The sequence below is a fragment of the Balaenoptera borealis genome (assembly GCF_965194805.1).
Source record: "Balaenoptera borealis genome assembly, chromosome: 4".
NCBI lineage: Eukaryota > Metazoa > Chordata > Mammalia > Artiodactyla > Balaenopteridae > Balaenoptera > Balaenoptera borealis.
This window is the reverse complement of record NC_138861.1, coordinates 14,042,966-14,063,827: the sequence shown is the minus strand read 5'-3', so window position 1 is coordinate 14,063,827 and position 20,862 is coordinate 14,042,966. Positions and strand designations below refer to the sequence as shown.

The 20,862-nt window shown below is 35.2% G+C and overlaps 1 protein-coding gene across 4 annotated transcripts in view; it reads right to left on the bottom strand.

Annotated features, from left to right (window-relative positions):
* Positions 1–20,862, bottom strand: part of GRID2 (glutamate ionotropic receptor delta type subunit 2) — a 1,417,069-nt gene that overhangs the window by 664,348 nt on the left and 731,859 nt on the right. For all 4 annotated transcript variants that reach the window (XM_082391643.1, XM_082391645.1, XM_082391644.1 and 1 more), the window contains exon 4: positions 13,334–13,539. In XM_082391643.1, coding sequence (XP_082247769.1) covers positions 13,334–13,539 — 206 coding nt within the window. The remainder of the gene's footprint in view (positions 1–13,333; positions 13,540–20,862) is intronic.

The window sequence follows — 20,862 nt, the reverse complement described above, 5'->3', positions numbered from 1 at the left end:
ATCCTAAAATATCCCTTGAGTCACATCTCTGTATCAAAAAGAGAAGGATGACTAAATCACAAGAGCCTCTTATCACTGGAGAAGGTGCCGACTTAACTCTGCAGAACAAACCTTACCCTTGTTTACTGCACGTTTTCTGGTCACCTCCTTATAACTTGCCTCCCCCATACCCTTCTTTCTTAGTTTTAGGTGAAGATGGCATTTAAGCACAAGTTCTAGGCAATTCTTTGAGTTACTCATCCCTGAATTTCTCCTATGTATATATGAGATATACCTATTAATAAACTTCTGTTTGTTTGTTTTTCTTGTTAATCTGTTTTTCTTACAGGGCCCCAGCCAAGAACCTACAAGAGTAGAAGGAAAAGATTGTTTTTCTTCCCCTAAAGTTTGTGACTAAGTCTGTTTTTTTTGTTTTTGTTTTTTGTTTTTTTTCCTGTTGTTAATCTTTTTTATCAGTTTGATTCTTGGGGCGTCAGGTGGGTAGAGGAAGAGATTGTTTTTCTCCCCTATAGAACAAAACAAGGATTACTTATTCAGAGATGAGAACGGGGTGTCTCAAATCTTATAGCCTATGCTAATTTTAAACCAGGCTAGTTCTCAACCTGGATAATTAAAACAACAATATTAAAAATAAATACATAAATATACCCATGTTTTACCAGCTATTTTAACCTCCCCCCAGTTAAAAAAATAAAGGGATTAGACGGAATTTTTGAATATTGTTTAATTTGACCTCTTCATAGAAATTCTAGTAATCCACCCAGAAGTGATAAAAAATAGACAGTCTAAGGAGGGGAGGGGTCATTGCTGAGGAGAAATACTTACTTTTAGTTATGTTTCAAGAAATTATTGGTTAGTTGGAATGTATGGATTTGAAGATTGAATTCAACATGAGGCAAACACATATACATTTGGAAGGGGGAAAGAATGCAATTAGATAAGAAGGAAAATGTTTGGTTCATCCTGGTACATAGGACTTAGTTCTTATTTAAATCAGTTATAAGATGTCTAAAACCCTCAAAACCAAAATCAAATTTCATCTCAAAAATTTACCATTTATTTCGAGCTTGCTATATGCAATACATTAGCATACGATGTGAGATTTAAAGTTAAACAAAGAACCTGAAACGCATGAAGCTTACAATCTAAAGAAGGAGAACAATAATAATGAGAATGCTGGTAAACATTTTAAAAGATCCAAAATTCACAAAGATATGTGTCCCTTAAACAAAGCTAGAAAAAAAACTCGAAGTTAGTCTATAGGGAAATTTAAAGGGCTGCTTTTTGTTGTTGTTTATTTTTTTGTTTCTCCTGTTATCAGAATTCTTGTTTTTCAGAGTAAATATGAAGTGATTATTGTGTTGAGTGCATTGATATTTTAAGGAGCAATTTTGTCTTGTACTGGGGTCCCCAGCATGGCTTAGCTTCAGCCATCTTAGCTGTCATTTTATGTCTGAAAGGCTGGCAAGGTGGGAACACAGTGGTCTATTTGCTTAAGCTGCTTAATTATAAGGGAAGACACCTGGACATTTAGGGGCCGACGGCTAGATGCCCTAGTTAGATCCTCTCGTTCTCTGGGGGATATGGTCCAACCTTCAACCTCAATGGACATTGAAATGGAGCACCCCGGATTTGGTGTTTCTAGCCCTTAGGTCTAATTGGAGGTGTTACTCTGAGAGACATTCTGCTATGGTCCATGTGTCTGAGTGCTAAACACCACAGAGAAAGGAGGTGTAATAAAAAATAGATAAAATAAATACCAGGTCACCACAGTTTTTACTAAGAGAACGGAATATACTACCACTCTTGACTCAATTGAGAGCTCAGTCCTTAGGGGAGTAAGGTTTAGTGTGGGATCCTGCTGTTGGCTGGAGGAGATATTTTGCTGTGGCAAGACCTTGGACAATGATGTTAGCAAAAGCCTAGTGTGACAGCGATTTGTGAACTTTCCTGGTAGTAGCATTAGTCTATAACCGAGCAGGACCCTAGGAGGCCTTCCCAGAACAGACGTCCACCCATGTCCTCCGCTTGCCTTTTGTTTGTAGAAAACTTTAGCCAAAGAAGAAATTTAATCAGAGAAGTGAGAAAAAAGCAGAAAGAAAGAAAAACAATCAAGCAAGACAAAATAATAACACTTTAGCCATTAAACAAAGTCAAGGACCTTTAGCTCTTCCTCAAGGACTGTAGATAATATTTCAAGCCATGTCCTTTGAGCTGTTCTGAAGATACTGAAGCTCCCCAGGTAGAAGAAGTTAACTATATGCTGCCCACAAGCACGTAGACCCCAGACCAGCTGGACCCAGAAGGTCAATGATGCTGGCTCCCGATTACCTCACCACCAACCAATCAGAAGAATGTTCACGAGCTAATCACACCCAGCTCCTTGAACACTATAAGACTCCTCACTACCGCCTCGAGGGCGGGACATACAGTCTTGAGGGCATCAGCCCGCTGTGGCCCCCTTTGCCTGGCAAAGCAATAAAGCTATTTCTTTCTACTTCACCCAAAACTCTATCTCTGAGATTTAATCTGGCACCGGTGTACAGAGGCTGAATTTCAGCAACAAGTCTCCAACTTACATTTGGAGCAACTGGGTCATCAACATAAACACCTTGATACCAGAAACTTGTGGAAAGGTGAGAGGAAATGGTGAGTTTTGAGAGACCCTGGGATCTTGCACTATCAGTTTAGAGAGAACCAGTGTTCCAATAGTTTAACTGGTGGGGATTGCAAGAAAATAACTTTTATTATTTTCAACAACTAATGTGCCTCAGGTAGATGGGCCAAGAAACATGTTACAGTTTGAAATGCAATTAGGTATATGGATTAATTACTAAAATTCTCAGCTACTTACACTGGAAAATTATTTATATTGTTAGGGAACATCTGTTAACAAATTTTTATATTCTCCTAATGGCTATTATTCTGAATTTCAGACAAATGTTTTTAGATTTATATTTAATATAAACTCAAGGTCTGGTCAACAAAACTTTCTGTGATGATGGAAATACTCTATATACGCTCTGTCCAATGTTTTCTGGGAGTCTGATAGAAATATAAAATCTCAGGCTCATCCCCACAGAATCAGAATTTTCATTCTAACAAAAGTCTCCAGGAGGCTAGTGTGCACATTAAAGCTTGAGAAGCAGTAGTCAAGAGCAGTTCTCTACTTTCACAGACTTCTGTGTGCCAGTTACCCAAGGAGGTTTTCAAAAACACCAGTGCCTGCACTCCACCGCAGAAGTTATGATTTAGGGTTCTGGGATGGGATCTAGGTAAAGGTATTTTTGAAATTTCCCACAGACAGATCCATATATCCATAGATATAAAAGTTGCATGCATTTAACATTGAATACGGATGGACAAATAGCTCTTCAGAAATATGCTTGTTTTTAACCAGCCACAGTACTTCACAATCTAAAAACATAATTAACATCATTTATATAAAAGTGCACAATTGTGTGTTTAGTGCTGGTCATTGATCACATATGTCTTAGTCAATGGTAATTCTGGCACTTACAAGATGGAAATATTATTGAGAATTGTAGAGATAGGCCCAGGCCCAGTACTTCTCAAATTTTATTTGGGCTTAGGACGGTAATAGTAACTTTTTATCAATTTAAGCAGTTTCATGAAAAACAATTTATTTCCAGGGAGTCAAGTGAACCTGAGTTCAAGGAGTCGGTGGATCTGGAATTTAGTGAAATATCCAAAAATTTCAGCTTATATTTAAACGCATATATACATTTTCAAAATGCTAAGATGATGGGTTTATTTTATGGTCTTAGTTTTCAAGCCAATTTATCTTGAAATAGAGCAACCTTGATAGAATAGGGGCTAGAGAATTTAGAAATACTCTAAGGTTTACAATTCTAAAATCAGTCATAGAGGTGTAAAACATGCACTTTACTCATCAAAATCTGTGTCCCTGGAAATTGTGATTTCATTTCTACTGAAAGTTTGTGAAGTTTTTGTTTGTAGCTATAGTGAGCTCAGGTCAGATGCACCAAGAAGGGGTTTGGATCATGCTGAAAATTTATTCCAGGACTCTCAGCAAAGGCAAACCTGTATTGTTACGAAATATAGTCAGGTCCATGCCCCTTTATGGACCCCATGTTCCCCAGCCTTCTCATCCTGACCCTTTTTAGCCCTGCTTGATGAAATTTAGCAATGGGTAGTCATTATTGCCATCTGTTTCCTCCACAAGTCAAGGTTGACCACCTGAAACTCTTAGATTAAATCAGCATTACTCTTTTGTTCTGAAAGTTCACATTCAGCATATCTAGTGGTCTTGTCATATCAGTAATTAAATACTATCTTGTGAGTCACTGGAGTTCTAACAATTCCTTCCATTCCAAAAATTCCTTTACATGATAATGATAATACATTTCTGCAACCTATATATCTGAATATGTATTCAATGATTATTAAATATATATATATTATTCAACATATATATTAGATCTATCATAAGCACACACAGTAAAACTAAATCGAGTTAGTCCAAATATCCTGTCTGTGCTTGACCCAAGACAACCTTCACATTCTCCTCAGCTTCACTAAGCTTTAAACAGTTTTCTTTCTGACTCTAGGCCTTTGAGTTCCCTTTTCTTAGAGCATTTACTTTAGAACATTTGCAGTTGTAAATTCTTTCTCTGCTCCCTTAAGATGTAAATCTTCTTCCAGCCTCTAGCTAGTTTTACAACCCAAGAATGTCTTTCTCAAGGACCTGGGAGCCATCCCTTTGAGATGTAATAATCAAGGAAGATAGAGTCTCTATCTCCAGATCTCCGTGGTTAGGTAGGAGTGTAACTTTGGTAAAGACCAATTACCAAACACAGACGGCCTAATCACATTGACCAAACTCCCCACCTTGTCCTCCAGTACTCTTCCACTAGGTCACCCCAGTGCAAAATCTCTTTAAAAATGATTTAATGGGAGTTAGGCATACCAATTACTTCTTTGTCATAAACAAAAAGCAAGGATGATTTTTTTCACATGTATTGTGTGCCTGGAGAGGAAATATAGCATAGCCCACTCCTTAAGAATGGTCTAGACCTGGCTTTGCTCTTCCTTGCTGTGTGACCTGGGGCTACTTTCACAACCTCTTTTGTATCTCATTTTCCTTTTTTGTAAAATGAAGCCAAACACTTGCGTCTACCTGTTACATTTGGTATGAGGATTAAATGCGTTAATATATAAAACATGCTTAGAGCAGTGTCTGACACATAAGAAAAACTCAATAAATGTTAATTACTGCTGATGGCAACTACTTTACAATGTTCAGAACAAACTTGGATTTCTTGCCTCCAATTAGTTATGCCTTATCGTTTATGTATACAATTAATTGCTTTTTTGTGTTTTCATTTATTTTGTGCTAAAAATTTTGGGCAAACTGATTTGCCTCTCTGATGGTATGTCCAAAGACTATAACATAAACTTACCAGTTGAAGACTAGAGAGGTAAGTATTACTTGAAAACCAATTATACTCTCCCCAAAAAGGAATTAATGATGAACACTATTAGAAAACAGTAAAAATGTAAAAAATGACGACTAAGTTAACAGAAAATAAAATGCAAATAATCTACTTAATCTAGAAGACAAATGACTATACGTCATTCCTTTAATTTTTTATCTGTAGAATGAAGAAACTATTATACCCATCTCATTGGATTTTTTGAGGATTATACAAGATAACATATAGAATGATCAGCATAGTGTCAGATACCTGAAAAGAGTCCAGTAAACGTTGACAAGCTATTATTAGGGGAAAAGTAAAAAGCAAGTGTCATCTGCCAGCAATAAAAATTCCATGAGAACAAATTTTAGTTTTCCAACACCGAAGAGTTCTATATCAGTGATTATCAACCAGGGATGATTTTAATGCCCCCATCTACTCTTACTCTGTTTATTTGCTAACAACCTCTTCATTATTTCCTTACAATCTTTTTTATTCTTCACACTATTTTAATAAAAATGTTTTTTCAAAGTTCACCAATGATCATCACATTGACAAATACGATAGCTTTTCCTTAGGACTACTGGGTTCCATTCTTTCATTTCCACCAAACACAGGCATGTCTCAATCCAGATGTTCCAGAATAACATCAAATTTATGACTGAAATTTTATTTATTGTATTATCTCAAAACCTGTTCATTTTCTTATGTTTCTGATTTCATAACATTAACATCATTGAAACTCAGACTTGAAACATAGGATCCATCTCTGTTCCCGTATCTCAACTTCATTTCACACACCTAATCAATTCCCAAGTCTATTAACATCATTTGCATTTTCTTCTTTATCCTACTCTACAGTTCTGGAGAATTGTACAACTGAAACTTGTTAACTTTTTACTAGATGTGAACATTGTTCTACACATTGTATATACATTACACCAAATATAGCCTTCAAAATAACTCTGTGATTCAGGAATTACTCCATTTTATAGGTGAGGAAAATAAAGCTAAATGATTTTAAGTGGCTTGGCCAGGGCTACACGGCTAGTTAAGCAAAAACTGAATCCAAATTCCATGTTCATGCTGCCTTTGTAGCCTGCCCCCTTCTTTAGGTGTGACATTCAAAATTTTTCACTTACCAGTCTAGTTCAACCTTACTTCCTGATTTTGCATCCTAACATTCTACTTCCCTTAGCCCATGTCCCCTGTCCCGTTCAGCTCCTTTTAATTTTCCTTCTCAGTATCTTTATGCATGCTCTTCTTCATCATGGAAGGATGCCCGTCTACCAAACTGCCTTAAATCCAAATCCTAAATATGGGTTTCAAGTATTGACTTAAGTGTTGCCTCATCAAGTAATATACATATTTAAAGTAATTCATATTTGAAATTAATGGACCCATATGTTCATATAACTTTAGTGTTGGGTGGACACACATAAGTTTAATATTTGAATCCTCTTATGCTACAGTTTTGTGTATTCTATTAAAAATAGAGTTTGCTAGAAAAATCAAATGAACCTTCTTAATTTTCTCTACCTAAACAGTTTATTTCCCTCCTATTTATCTGTATTAAAGTGAGAAAAAGTCTGAATAGAATTGTAACTTAGGGGTACCTGCTTACTTTTCAACAAAGCTTCATGGGCTGGCTATACCTTAAAATCTGATCCCGTACAAATCTAAAATACTGATTTTGTCAGTAAGCATTTAAGGAATTGATTAAGTTCTGGGAAACTGATTCACAGTAACCCAGGTTGGCAAATAGATTTAGACTCCAGTGCTAACTAAGATCCATTTGCCACGCTGCCTAGGACAGCAGGGCAGAGTGCAGTGATCTATGTTTCGGTCTGGAAATGGAAAATAATGGTACTCGTAACATGTATTGCCACAATATTTTGCCATTTATATACTAAGCAAATTTACTAAAAACTGACATATTGATTAAATTGCTAATTTATTTGTTTGCCACAAACATATCTCTCTAGTGATTAAATTCAGGGGCTCACCATTCTCCTAGCTTCAAAAGGTGATGTTAAGAATGGGAACAGAAACAAGGAGGTGCATAATTTTGAAATTATTTCACTCAGACCACAGTACGGCCTGGTAAATTGTGCCTGGCATACAAGAGAGAATACTTTTACGTGTTGTCATGTCCTTGCCTTCTAGGTCTGACGTCTTTCTTTTCTAAGCAGTAATAGACAAACACTGCCAAATTCTAATCCTCAAATTTATCATTAGGTCTATTTTAACTAATCTCTTTGTTTTCGTTTTGTCCATATTACTTCATGGAGAGAAAACTCAATATAAATTTAATCACTCTTGGATTCAATCACATTCCAGACGTGCTTTGATAAGACTGTAGTAAATTATGGTAAGAATTTCTTGAAGTAGCTAAGACTTCTCAGTACCTCATAACAAAAGAAATTTTGTTTACTTCTAGGTCTGTGTAATCTTATACATTATCTACAAACTTTATTTGATTAAGCTTTGGATAGCAACTTTGTTTTCTTTATTTTCAATTCCATTTGGGAGTTGAGAAGAGTAACTTTCCTGTTTATTTTCTTGTGGTTTTATTATTTTGTACATTCTATGTTTACAACATTCCCCTTATTAATCTGTCTGTTCCTTTGAGGCTAGACCCATATATCTTTCATGATTGTATTCCTAGCAACATTAACCACATTGTCTTGCACAGAATAGCTTTAAACATATTGTCTGAATGAATGAATAAATGAATACCGGATTAGAGAAGAATTTCAATTCCCTTGTCTTGAAGGTTGAAGCAACTGTGATTTTATATTTCAAATATGAGTACAACCTTCACTTATGTTCAGGTATTTTCTTGTTTAACTTCATTTAAATAAATAGAATAGAATGAAAATGTTGAACCTGTCAAAAACCTGATAGAAAAGAAAAACTAGCAAATTAGACTCTTCAAAGGCAAAAATTGTTAAATGACCTTTAGATTATTAGGAGAAATTAGTAGCAAACTGTTCACCAATATCAATACCCAAGTCAGTGGTCACTGGAAAGAGGTGAGTTGGATCTGAGTATACACAGTATGCTTCTATTCATATAAAGTTTAATATGAATCACAACTAGTTTATTGTGTTAGAAGTCAAGATAATGGCTATACCTTCAAGGAGGTTATAACTGGGTGTTGCCTGGAAGGGGACTCTGGGAATGCTAGTTATGTTCTGTCTCTTGATCTAGATGCATGGAAATTTGTTGCGCTGTACAGTTATATGCATTACATGCATTATAATTACGTACATTAAATTTCAATAAAAAGTGTACTTTAAAATGCATATCAATCATCTATGAACACAGTATTATTAGAGGGACTTTCATGCAATGAATATATTTTGGAAAAAATTATAGTCATGTGTTCCTTTGTCTAATATCATTACATTATCCTCATCTTAAAAACTGTACATTGCATAACGTCTCCAAATAATTTTTTATTTTGGTAAAAATTGGGTTATTTGGATAGCTACTTGATAACTATCACAGTAATTTGAATATTCAGGGTTCTCTTTTGATGACTAGGACCCTTTCTATATCCCTTGAGACAAGATAACTTCACTTGTTTTCTAAACCTTCCTAAAGGCTTATTTCTGGTAAGCTGCTTACATATTTGAAGTAAGTAACTTTGCCTTTTTGTTGTGTGACAAGATTAAAGTTCTCTGGGATATAGTACAATGGAATGAAAGCTATTTCATAAAGTATGTTTTAAGGAATAAAAGATAATACCCTTTTCTTATTGCAGAATAAAAGGATTTCATGTAACAGTAGGGTTCCTTTCTGAAAATTTGAAAAAATGTAAATAGGCAATAATATTCATTATCATATAAGTAATAAAACTTCCCATTTTCAAAGAATTGATTTTTCTTATCAAACTGGAAAACTAAAAGTTAAGACCCCAAAGTTCTAATGCATGTACCCTTTCTGGAAATGGTTTAACTTACAGAGAATCCAATGCGACATTTTCCTATACAAAAAATATTGTTTTCCAAAATATCATCCTAATCCATATTTAAATCAAACCATGTGAGCACTCTTGTTTCACCATATTCATTTCAAGGACACTTACGGGTACATTGTGATAACAACTTTCCACCGATATCACAGCAGGTTGATTTACTCAGCTGCACATAACTGCAGTATTTTTCTTAAAGCTTTGAAATCTTGAATGAGGGGTGGAGAACTAACTGTAGACATGTAATATATTAAATTTCTAAGACTTCAAAGGGAGCATAATTAACTCAATGCCACATAATTGCTCCAGGGACAGGAAAAAAGATGCAAACAGAATTGATATGCCCATTTTTTCCCCTTAGCAATTAAATGACAATGCTAAGTGAGCAATTTCTTTTTTAAGACTCATTCTTTTGACTTAATATTTCCCTCGAATATTTTAAAAACTTTCCATGCCAACTTATAAAATATAGGAAACAGTGAAGCTGGGAATTCTGCTATTCCCTCGCTTTGAGCAGAATTTCTCCCTTCCTCCTCTCCCTCTCTTCGGTGCTTACAGAACCTGTCTCTTTGACCTCATCATAACCTTTAGTTCCTCTCTCTTTCCCATTATCCCAATCCATCCGTTCTTTTCTAGCTTGATTTGCCTTTCTATCCATCATGTAATCCACTGTAAGTAATTTCTATATCTCTTAGGACCTGACAATCACCCCTTTGACCAGCTGCCAACTTACTTTATCAGTTTCAAACTGTGAGCGTCCCCTACCATCCCCTATCAGCACTAGCTGCAAAGATATTGAATGTGGCTGGAGGAAGTTAGGGAATAATACTGATTAGATCTAGGGAGGCTTTTAATTTTCTCAGTTGTAAATTTGGAATTCAGACAAAATGTTATATGTTGTACTTTCCAAATCTAAAATGTCATGGTTCGATATATTATTTCTTCAAAACTATAACAATCATTCTTTAGAGTATCTTTTGTCTGTTAATCTCTAAAAATCTGAAAGAACATCCTGGAACTTCCAACTGAAAAAAGTCAAACGGGATCATCTCCAAAACCCCAATACAATATAAGGGAATGAACAGATATATAAACCAAAGACCATGAGGAAAAAGGGACAGAAGCCATCAGAAAAGTGTTTTAAAATAAATTACTGGCGGGCTTCCCTGGTGGTCCAGTGGTTAAAACTTTGCCTTCCAATGCAGGGGTGCAGGTTCAACCCCTGGTCGGGGAGCTAAGATGTATATGTATATGTACGTGTACACGTACATGTATATGTATAGGTGCATACCTGGAATGCCACACAAGACACATTGCCTCCTGAGAAGAAAATCAGGTGCTTAAGGAACAATAACAGGAGGTTATCCTTCTGAACCTTTTAAATCTTGAATCATGTGAATGCATAGTGTATTCTAAAAGTAAATACCAATTAAATTTTAAACATTAAAATAATAAGTAATTATTTTTGAAAAGAATAACTGGTGGGAGAAATAGGTGGAACAAGGGACTCTTGCTTTTCATTATTAAAACCCTCAGTTGTATTTGATTTTTAAAACTATGTCCATCTCTCTCTCTCACACACACACGTGCACACACGGTGAATTTTTATTTGCCTATCACTGTCTGCCTAATACGGTCTCATTCATTTTTCATGATTCTGGTAAAGCAAACTTTGTGTGAAACTTTTCGTGACGCCAGCCAAACTCCTGCAGAGTTAGTCAGTTCTCCTATGGGATTCTGGAGCCTCATCCACCTGTCATTATTATACTATTTTTCTTTCATATTTTATTATTTAGTTACATGCTTGCCTCCTCCACTAAACTAAGTGATCCTCTAAGTCAGGAACTATTCCACGTCTCCAGACCTCTGGTGCTGTCTGCCTTTTGGATTTGCTGCTGCTTGCCTTTGAATGAACTGCATCTAGGACTTAAGGGGTCAGCCTACTCTCTAAGTGGGGAAATGTTCCTAGGACTCATGGGAGAGCAGAAGCAAGCTGGGAAGTGTTTGAGAACAGCTAATGGAGCAACAGGAACCACTACACAGGTCAGAGAAGAGGATAGCCAGCTTAGGATGGGGAAGGCAGGTGGGTTCACATTCTTTCTGTCATTCCTCCTTGCTGCTTGAGACCATAAAATAAACTTAGTCCACAGTTTAAAGACAGAAAATCAGAAAGACAAAGTGAGTGGGGGAAAAAATGGTGGCTTGGTAGAGGAAGGGAGATAAGTCTCTCAGGAAAATCACAAAGATAAATTTATGTGTTTGAGAACAAAGTGGAAGCAGTAGATTGTTACAAATATCAAAGTTCAGAGTCAAGGATAGGGGGCCACAGCATGTGCTATGTGTCAGGTATATACTATGTGCTAGAAAAAATGATCTAGAAATTACTGTTTCTTAAGCATCTACTAGGTGCCAGTCCCCCAACCACCCCTTTAAGTCTTTTTATATCTCATTATTCTGTGTTACAAATATAATAAGCTGAAATCAATAATTATTCCCATTTTACTGGTGACAAAATGGAGGCTCAAAAATGTTAAGTAATTTGCTGACATCATGTGATCAGAAAGTGGCTGAGATGGACTTGTACTTGTCTGTTAAATACCACTTCTTTTGTGAATTCCTACTTATGATACTAAGTCTGGTTCAAATGTGCCTTCTCAGTGAAGCCTTCTCTGATCTTTCCAACCAAAAATGACTATAGATGCTTCAACTTTATTTCTTGTAATTTTAAGATTCCAATTCATATTACATGTCTTTGTATATTTGCCTTCAATCTTCCAGCAGATTTTGTGTTTCTTGAAGGAAAGAACAAGCTCCTGTAGAATTGAAAATATTCTTTCTATTGCGGAAAAATCCAGTGATTCAATGAGACTCTCTGAGTTATTTGCTAGACTTAGAAAGGTCAAAGTTCTATATTTGTCCCTAAACTGCATAACAAAGTTTTCAATTAAAATTTTAAAAAATGTATCATTGATATTTTCCAAAGTTTTATTCTTATTAGTGATTTATATTCTGCTTCAATGTCCCTGATACCAATTATATTATAGAGTGTCAAAGAATTTCTAACACATTCCTAATTTGGAAGCTTTACAGCAGTACTTTGTGAGCTAAAGAAAGCACAATGGAGAAGTGAAGAAAAAAGTATTAGTGAAATAAAGTCATGAAAAAATTTAAAACTAATAATAAAACCCATGTGAAAGTATGTAATGTCATGATCAGTTCTAGCACTACATAAAATTAAATATTTGAAGTAAGGCAAACTTACTTAACAATAATCTTTTGTAAGGCAGCACCAAAGATTTTAGAATATAGAGATTAAGAAGTCTTAACTGTATTTTCACAAAGTTTCAGAGCTTCTGGCCAAATGAACAGATACAATTAAAATTTTGAGGATCCAGCATCGTAAAATGTACAGTGGTCATCACTTTGCAGAGTTTCAGACAATTTTAATTATTTGTCTTGGTACAGAGTTCACAGAGCAGAAGTAAATATGCTATATGTTTTTGTAAATGGAATCATGTTTAGGCAACAATAGCTTAATTGAAGTAAATCTTTTCTCAGAAGTAAAATTTTAACTTGCATAAAAATTTTAAGTATTAGTTAGACAACTTGTTAAATCCAATCAGGTAAACAGCACTTTTAAATCCCCATAAGATTTCTTAAAACCATCCTGGCTATGTGCCTAAATACATATAAATACACATTCTTAGCAATTAACTGGACAGTACGGGGTAAATGTGATGAGCAAGGAATTCACTGTGCTACCTCAATTAGTGCTAATGAGAGTTGTGTGGTTAATTCCCTCATGCTGCTCTTAATTTTCATCTCCTCTGTGAAGTCTATTCCAAAACATTTAATTTTTACACCCTATTCCCAGCCCATGACAATTTTTACTTACCTCAGTAATGAAGGATTTGGCTGTGGCAGGATTCATAACAAGGATGGCTCGCCTAAGAGTGTCTCGATAGCGATTCAATTCCTCTATTCTCATGGTATCAAAGAGAGTGGTGATCATTTTATTGATGTTGTTTTCTACCTTCTGAAGTGCAACATCCATCCCCTGCTGAGACACTTTGTCCAAAAACTCCTGAATTCCACGGATATCTAGGAACATCAAAAGCCCACCAAAATGTGAATTACAGCACAGAAGGGAGAGAAAAGCTATTTCACTCACATCAGAATAGTTTATTGTTCTACATTGTAGGCTGTTTAAACTTCTAATTGAGTAGCTGATGGAACTCTCAAATATGTTTAAGGTTGAGAAAAGACGATTTAAGGTGTTTACGTGAAAAATGTAGGGATTGTTATTTTTTAAATTAATTTTCCTCCACTGAGCATTCTAAATTATCTCACCTCTGGAAGATGTTAGAACAGAGTAGAGGGAAGTGATTGGGTAAGATCCTCACTTCTCTAAAGCAAATGTGAGATAAGAAAGTACATTCCTTATTTTTCCTCAGTATTAAAGAGTGATACTAACCTCAGGCAAAACATGAATGTCATTAATGGCTGATGAATCTGAATCAAGATTACTACCATTTCTTAAAATAGGCAACGATATCACTAAACTTGACATCTTCAATCTTAATTGAAAGACGGTTTTGAGAGGTTATTTTCAAAGGGTTGCAGGTCACTTAGACCACAAATAAAACAGCTACATTGTTGCCTGTTTTACGAGTACTACCTTCTTAGCTCAAATCTGGCCAACTTGGTAGAGATTGGGTTTTTTTCCAGGAGTATGGGAATGTACTTTGCATGTAAAACATAAATTTTAACAAAATATTCACACACCCATTCCAAAATAAAAAAATTTCTGAAAGATTATCAAATAAAAAATTGTGTCCATTTCACATCTAAATAAGGAGGGTAAAATACAGTCTAAATAAAGTATTTATACACTTGTATTTTGATGTATATTTAAGTAACAATAAGTGCCTGAAATGTTACAAATATTTTTCCTAGTGCCACATTGGCTGTTTATAGAAGAAGGGATCTAAACATTGATAAATATGATTGGAAGATGTACCCGGCACAATATAATCTTAATATAGCAGATTGCTTTGACTATAAAGTACTGTTTATTTTTCTGTATATGCTCATGACATAAAATGTTAAAAGGGAAGAAACTAGGGAAAGATAAGGAGTGAATGAAATTGTAGGTTGCTTATTATGAATGGACTGTATCTCAAAATTCCTTAATGTGCAAGACCACAGGCATGTAAAATTTACCTCTCAAGGACAATAACAAGGTCATGTATTTTTCAATACATTAGCAATTAAAAGCAATATATAAGCCAATAGAGTAAGAAACAGTCACAAATTTAGAAACTAACATTTGCTCATAACCAAAGTTTATATTTGCAAGTTTATAAATTAATACTAATAATTTTAAAATTTGCTTTCTTCTTATGATCTGTTTTATTTTAAAACAATTACTGTAAACACTATATGTCCAGTTATCTGATGACTCTCAAACTCTTCAGAATAGATAACTGTATAAATTCTACCTTACATTCCTTATTCCTAATTAAATTATAAATCCAGGATGTCAGCATCACAGTAGCTTAAAAGAACGAAGACTCATCTAGAGCAGAACAAGAGATAAAAGAGTTGGAATAATAAAGGTATTATGTACTCATTAAATATCCAGGTCAGAAAGTTCCTAAGGATGTAAGGTATTCAAGCATGGATTAAACAAAGGTTTAGATCTGATGAAATTTAGCAGATACAGGTAGACATATAACAGGACCATGTTCGCACTCAAGCAGGCCTTCTCAAACTTTGCTGTGAATCAGAAAAACTTGGAAATCTTACTAAAAGTGCAGAAGCCTGGACCCCACCCCAGAACCAGTATGTCTTTAAAATATGTGTCAGAGCAGATCCATGATTTTGAATTGTAAGTTGTTGTTTCTTTAGTATGAATCACTTAAAAGTGCAGCTAAATATGACAGAAAAAGCCTAAAATAAACTGAAATAGAGATGTTCAGAAAACACAGTGTGACCAGAGCATAAGACTCCAAACAAATTACTTACACTCTTAACTTTGAGAAAAAAAGAAACTGTTTCAAAAAAAAAGATATTGAAACAAATTATTGAAAATTATTGCCTGTCACCAATGCTATGTGCTCAGAATTCAACAGTGAATACCCTTCCCCACATTGAGACAGGCAATAAACGGGTAAACAAAGTAACACATACAATTCACACTAAGTGCTGGGAAGGAAACAAGGGTGTGCTCCTGGAGAATAACAGGGTGGGAAGAAGGACCTATTTTAGTTAGAATACTCAAGGAGGTTTCCTCTGGAAAACTGGCATTTAAAGTGTGATCTAAAGGATGAGAAGACATTTCCCAGGCAAGGGGATAGTATGAAAGGACAACAGCTCCTGAAGATGCCCCGAGGCAGCGAAGAGCTTGTGTTTGAAGTACCTAAACGATTTCTGTGCGGCTGCAGTCCAGCTAGCCAGGGGGAGGGCAGAGTTAGGTGGAGCTGTGTGGAGAAACCTCAGATCATGTGGATCCTGGTGAGACACAGAAAGAGGTTTTGATTTTATCCTAAATACAGTTTTAATCTCTTGAAAGTTTTAAGTAGAGGATCTGACTAAGTAGATGATGGGTTTTGTGATCCTTCAAATTCAGCTTGTAACTGATTTTCCCTTCATTTAAAACAGTATGACCTTTTTTAGCTTTTATGTTTGACCAGAAATTAAGTACTATATGTATTGTTACTTGGCCAGAAAAGTGATGTGATAAAAGATTGCTATTATGTCTTTGCTTCCTTAGTCTGCAGTTCTGGTTATCACTGCCTAGATAAGTGATTTTAAAGTTTTTGAAAATTTTTCTGATCTATAAATGAAGAAATATTTATCTTATAGATGTCTTGAAAGATTAATTAGTGAGGGTGATGGTGTGTGTGTCTGCATGGGAAATCTAGTGAAGAGTCTAACACACGGTAGGTGCTATTATTGTTAATAATAGTGCACAATTGCTTGTTAAGGGATCACCCACTCCTCCCCCCACCAATAGGACAGAATTGCTTAAAATTTACTGATGGACAGTTACCCAAAATAGCAAACATAATGTTTTAGAGTCTTGGAATGCAGGAGTTAAATAAACAATAATAGTTTTGCTTATTTGTGAATAACACCAAACACCCATGATATACAGCAATTGTAAGTTTGATGTGAAAAGAATCTGAATCATGCTATTAGCTGCGCTGTGGAAAAGTCATTAAAAGAGAGAGTGGATCTTTGGCTTTGTCAGTTCATGAGTATGATCAACTATCACAATTATTCAGCTACATTATCTGCTTAACTGTTAGTTGGAAAAAAATGAGTAAAATGTTACAGGTTACAGAAATTAAAAAGATAAGAGGTGATGCCTGACATCATAAAGCTTCCAGGCCTGTGGGTGTTACTAGATGTTACTCATTGATAACAGAAAGTTAAATAGTAGTTTCAGTTGTTCCCAGTGATTATTAATTCTACTGACCAGATAATTATAACAACAGCAAGTTAACTCATTAACTAAGTTATTAAACACAGGATTAGGACAAAAAAAAAGAAGTCTTTTTTTCCCTGGGCTCTATAAAGGAACTTGTGGTAGCAGAATACGACCTCCCAAAGATGCCCAAATCCTAATCCCTGGAGTCAATAAATAGGTTAGGGTTACAAAGCAAAGAGGGATTAATGCTGCAGATGACATTAAGGTTGTCAGTCGCTTGACCTTAAAACAGGGAGACATCTCCTATTACTTTGGTGGGACTAGTGTAATCACAGCATCCTTAAACTTAAAAGAGGGAGGCAGAAGAGGAGAGTCGAAGGGAGAGCTGACTACTGAAGAATGAGCTGAGCCTTTTGGGAAACTTCAGAGATGACTATTGCTGGCTTTGTGGATGAAAGAAGGAGACCTTGAATGAAGAAATGTGGATGGTCCCTAGAAAAAGCAAGAAAATGGGTTCTCCCCAAGAACCTTCAGAAAGGAACACAGCCTTGCTTACTTCTTGATTTCAGCCCACTGCAATCCCATGTCAGACTTCTGATTTACAGAATTGTAAAGTAATAATCTGTATTATTTAAGCCTCTAAATTTGTGATCACTCATTATACCAGCAATAGAAAACTAATAGAGAAGTATAGTTTAGTACTTAGGCTGGCATTTTTCAAATTATTGTCTACTGAATTTTATTTTAGAATCATTTGGAGAGCTTGTCCAAAAGGAAGATTTCTTAGCCTCACCCCATTCCTATGGAATCAGAAATTCTCATGATAAAACCCAGAGATTTTATCTCCTAATAATTTTTAAGAGATCAGTTTGGGAACCAAGGCTCCAATTTCTTAACCTTCTTTCTGTCACAGTGTCCTCTGAGAAAATCATGAAGATTATGGATCCCTTCTCTCCCCAGTAAATGTACATGCCTAAAACATTCTGCACACTGCCTAGATTATGGTCTAATCTGTTTGCTTCCCTTAAGGGCGTTATTGGAAAACCTGAACTAGTATAGTCACTGCCCGTGATGGTTGTTCTTCTATCCATTCTATATAAGAAGGCAGAGTATAGATACTCAACATGTTAACTAGTAGTGTGTATTACATCTTATTTAAATAGAGAAACATTTAAAATAAAAATATTAAGAAACTTATAAGTACCTTCCTTGATAACCTTTAAGTACTTTCAGCTATTATTTAGACTAACTCTAGTTGTCTTTCAGGCCCAAGAAAAATATTGTAAACTGTAGAAGATTGGGTTCCCAGGGAAGTGGCGTCTAAGACAGAGACTGGAGAATAGGAAGTTTATTAGGGACTACTCTAAGAAATAACACTTGTGCAGCAAGGGAAGGGAACAAGGGTCAGCAGAGAGGGAGCTGTGATGCAAATCTCAGCAGAGAACTGCACAGAGCTCTGGAAGTGTTATCCCAAGTTAGGGCTGGTGGAAGGAGGGGTTTTATAATCCTGCATAGACTGGTCCATGGCTCTCTTCAGCTGAGGGAATTTGGGTGGCACAAGACAGAATGCACTGGAAATTTTCCTTACATTTATGGAGTCAAAGATTGTTGTTTTCAGGGTAATGTGACATGAAAAGTCTTATAAGTCATTTCTAGTCAATATTTCATCTTTATTTTTTTAATTTTTAAAGTTATTTTTATTATTGGGGGCATCTTTCTTTTTTAAAACAGCTTTTTATCTAGGGGAAAACATAATACACTTGATGTCAGAAAACCAGGTTTGGATCCTTACTTTGCTACCCACATAGCCGTGTGAACTTAGAATCAATTTCATAGGTGATGTCTGTCGTTTTTACCTTCCCAGTATTTTTTCTCCTTTATTCAAACAACAAAACCTCATTTTTCATTTAAGAAACAAACCTGGACCCATCTCTGTGTTCTACATGTGCACAACCTTCTATATTCATTACTGGATGGTCATGTGTCCCAGGACAGTTAAATGTGAGCTCTCCATATCTTTGGCCTAAGTAAATTAGTTCACAGATAGTCACAGGATTCAAACAAAGATTGAAATTTGATATATGGATAATGAAAAAGAAATGGTCATTCTTTTGTATCACAAGTTGTAATGATGCAGTTTTGGAATTGAGAGAGCCAGCATGTCTAGTGAGAAGCTGAGAATGCAGCCAACAAGTGAAGTGAAACAGAGGCAAGGCAGCTATTTCTCAGACTTCCCAACTACATGAGTCAATTGAAAAAACATTTTTTCTTTTTTTGCTTACCTAGTTTGAAATGAGCTTCTGTCACTCACAAGAGAAAGGGTATTGACTAATACATAGTCTTTTGATAAACATCTGGTAGTTTGGTAATGAAGGTGAAGGCACAGTTCCTGTTCTTTAAGTACATCCAGTTTAGTGGAGGGAATAACAATTTAAACAAGTAATTGTTTTAATGTGATTAATGCCAATGAAAGAAATGTAACAAAGGAATGGAAGCTTAGGAAAAGTAACAGCTAATCACACTCTATCAATGCAAAAAGAAAATTATATCACCTAATTAATGGGTTATTCTAATAAAAGGAAATAAGGGGTGTGAAATATTAAAGCAGTTTGTAAACTGCAAATTTCTATGCAATGTGCATTTTAATTATCAAGACTTTATTAACCCAGTCAAATGTCCCACTTGTTCTTAATTTTCTTCTGTTCTCTTTTTCTATGGAAAAATGGAAAACAAACAAACAAAAAATCACAATAAGGACTAAAAGTTGATCTAGGTACTACCTTTATAAATTGATATTCTAGCAACCATCAATTTTTGTGATATCTGATTTGTGTTACCTAGTTAGACCAACTTCCTGCAACTGCTCTCCAAGAGGTAATGGCTGATTGAAACACAATGATTCATTTTATTAAATTATGTAGAATAATGACTTTATTATGATCACTAATATAAGACTAAATTTAATATCTCTACTGAAAATGGCTTATAATGTAAATAGATTATGGTATAAAAATCCTAGGCGATATTAAGATCTAATGCATAAGCACATTTCTAAACAGACCCCCAAACCAGAAATGTGATATTTTACTGTTCATCCTAAACCAGTAGTCAGCATCTAAATAGATCTCTTTTGGAATCTAGTCTCTGCTTACTATGTGCCAAGCATAAGCAAAGCAATCTCTGCCCTCAATGAGCTTGTTATCTACACACCTGGTGATAACATAGACCCTATTACAGATAGAAGAATATTACAATACTACTCATTTTCCAAACTGTCGTTGCAACTTAAATTTAGTGGCATTCTCTGGAATACATCAAACAGTAATCCTCAGTCTGATCATTGTATTCGAATGACACTTTTAAAATGTTGAATTTGGTAGGAAAAAAGATTTCTCACTGAGGCTTTGTAGGTCTGATTATTTTTTTCCCTCTACTCATTTCTCTCCCTCATTTGAGTAGATTAGGCACATTTAATCATTTTTGATCACTTAATGCACTGAAAACCTCACTTAGCAGGAGACCTCAGTACTTCATTCAGTCAATCTTGGTGTTTCTGAAATTATGACAGAATGCTAAGCTTTAAATTAATATTTAGAATCTTGTGAATTTTTTTTAGATAAAAAGAAATACATCACACTACTGGACGCATGAGATACATCATTAAGTTGAATGGACTTTCCCAACATATGAATGGCAAAGCATAATCTACAATTGCCTTGTTTCCTCAGGGGAAAAAAGGCTTTTAACCATGGAGTGATTTAAAAATTTTTATGCAGAAGAACCCTTACTTCTAAAGGGATTTGAGTCGTTAATTATTTCCTTGTCATTTGTGATGTATTTAGAAAATAATGATAATAATGTGCTGTATGAGATTTTAAGGTGACACAGTCCAGCAATAGGGATCCACTGAGATTTTCTATTTGATAAGAACTTGTGATTTTAACATTAGATCGTAATGTTACAGCATGAAAGTCATTTTTACAGTAATG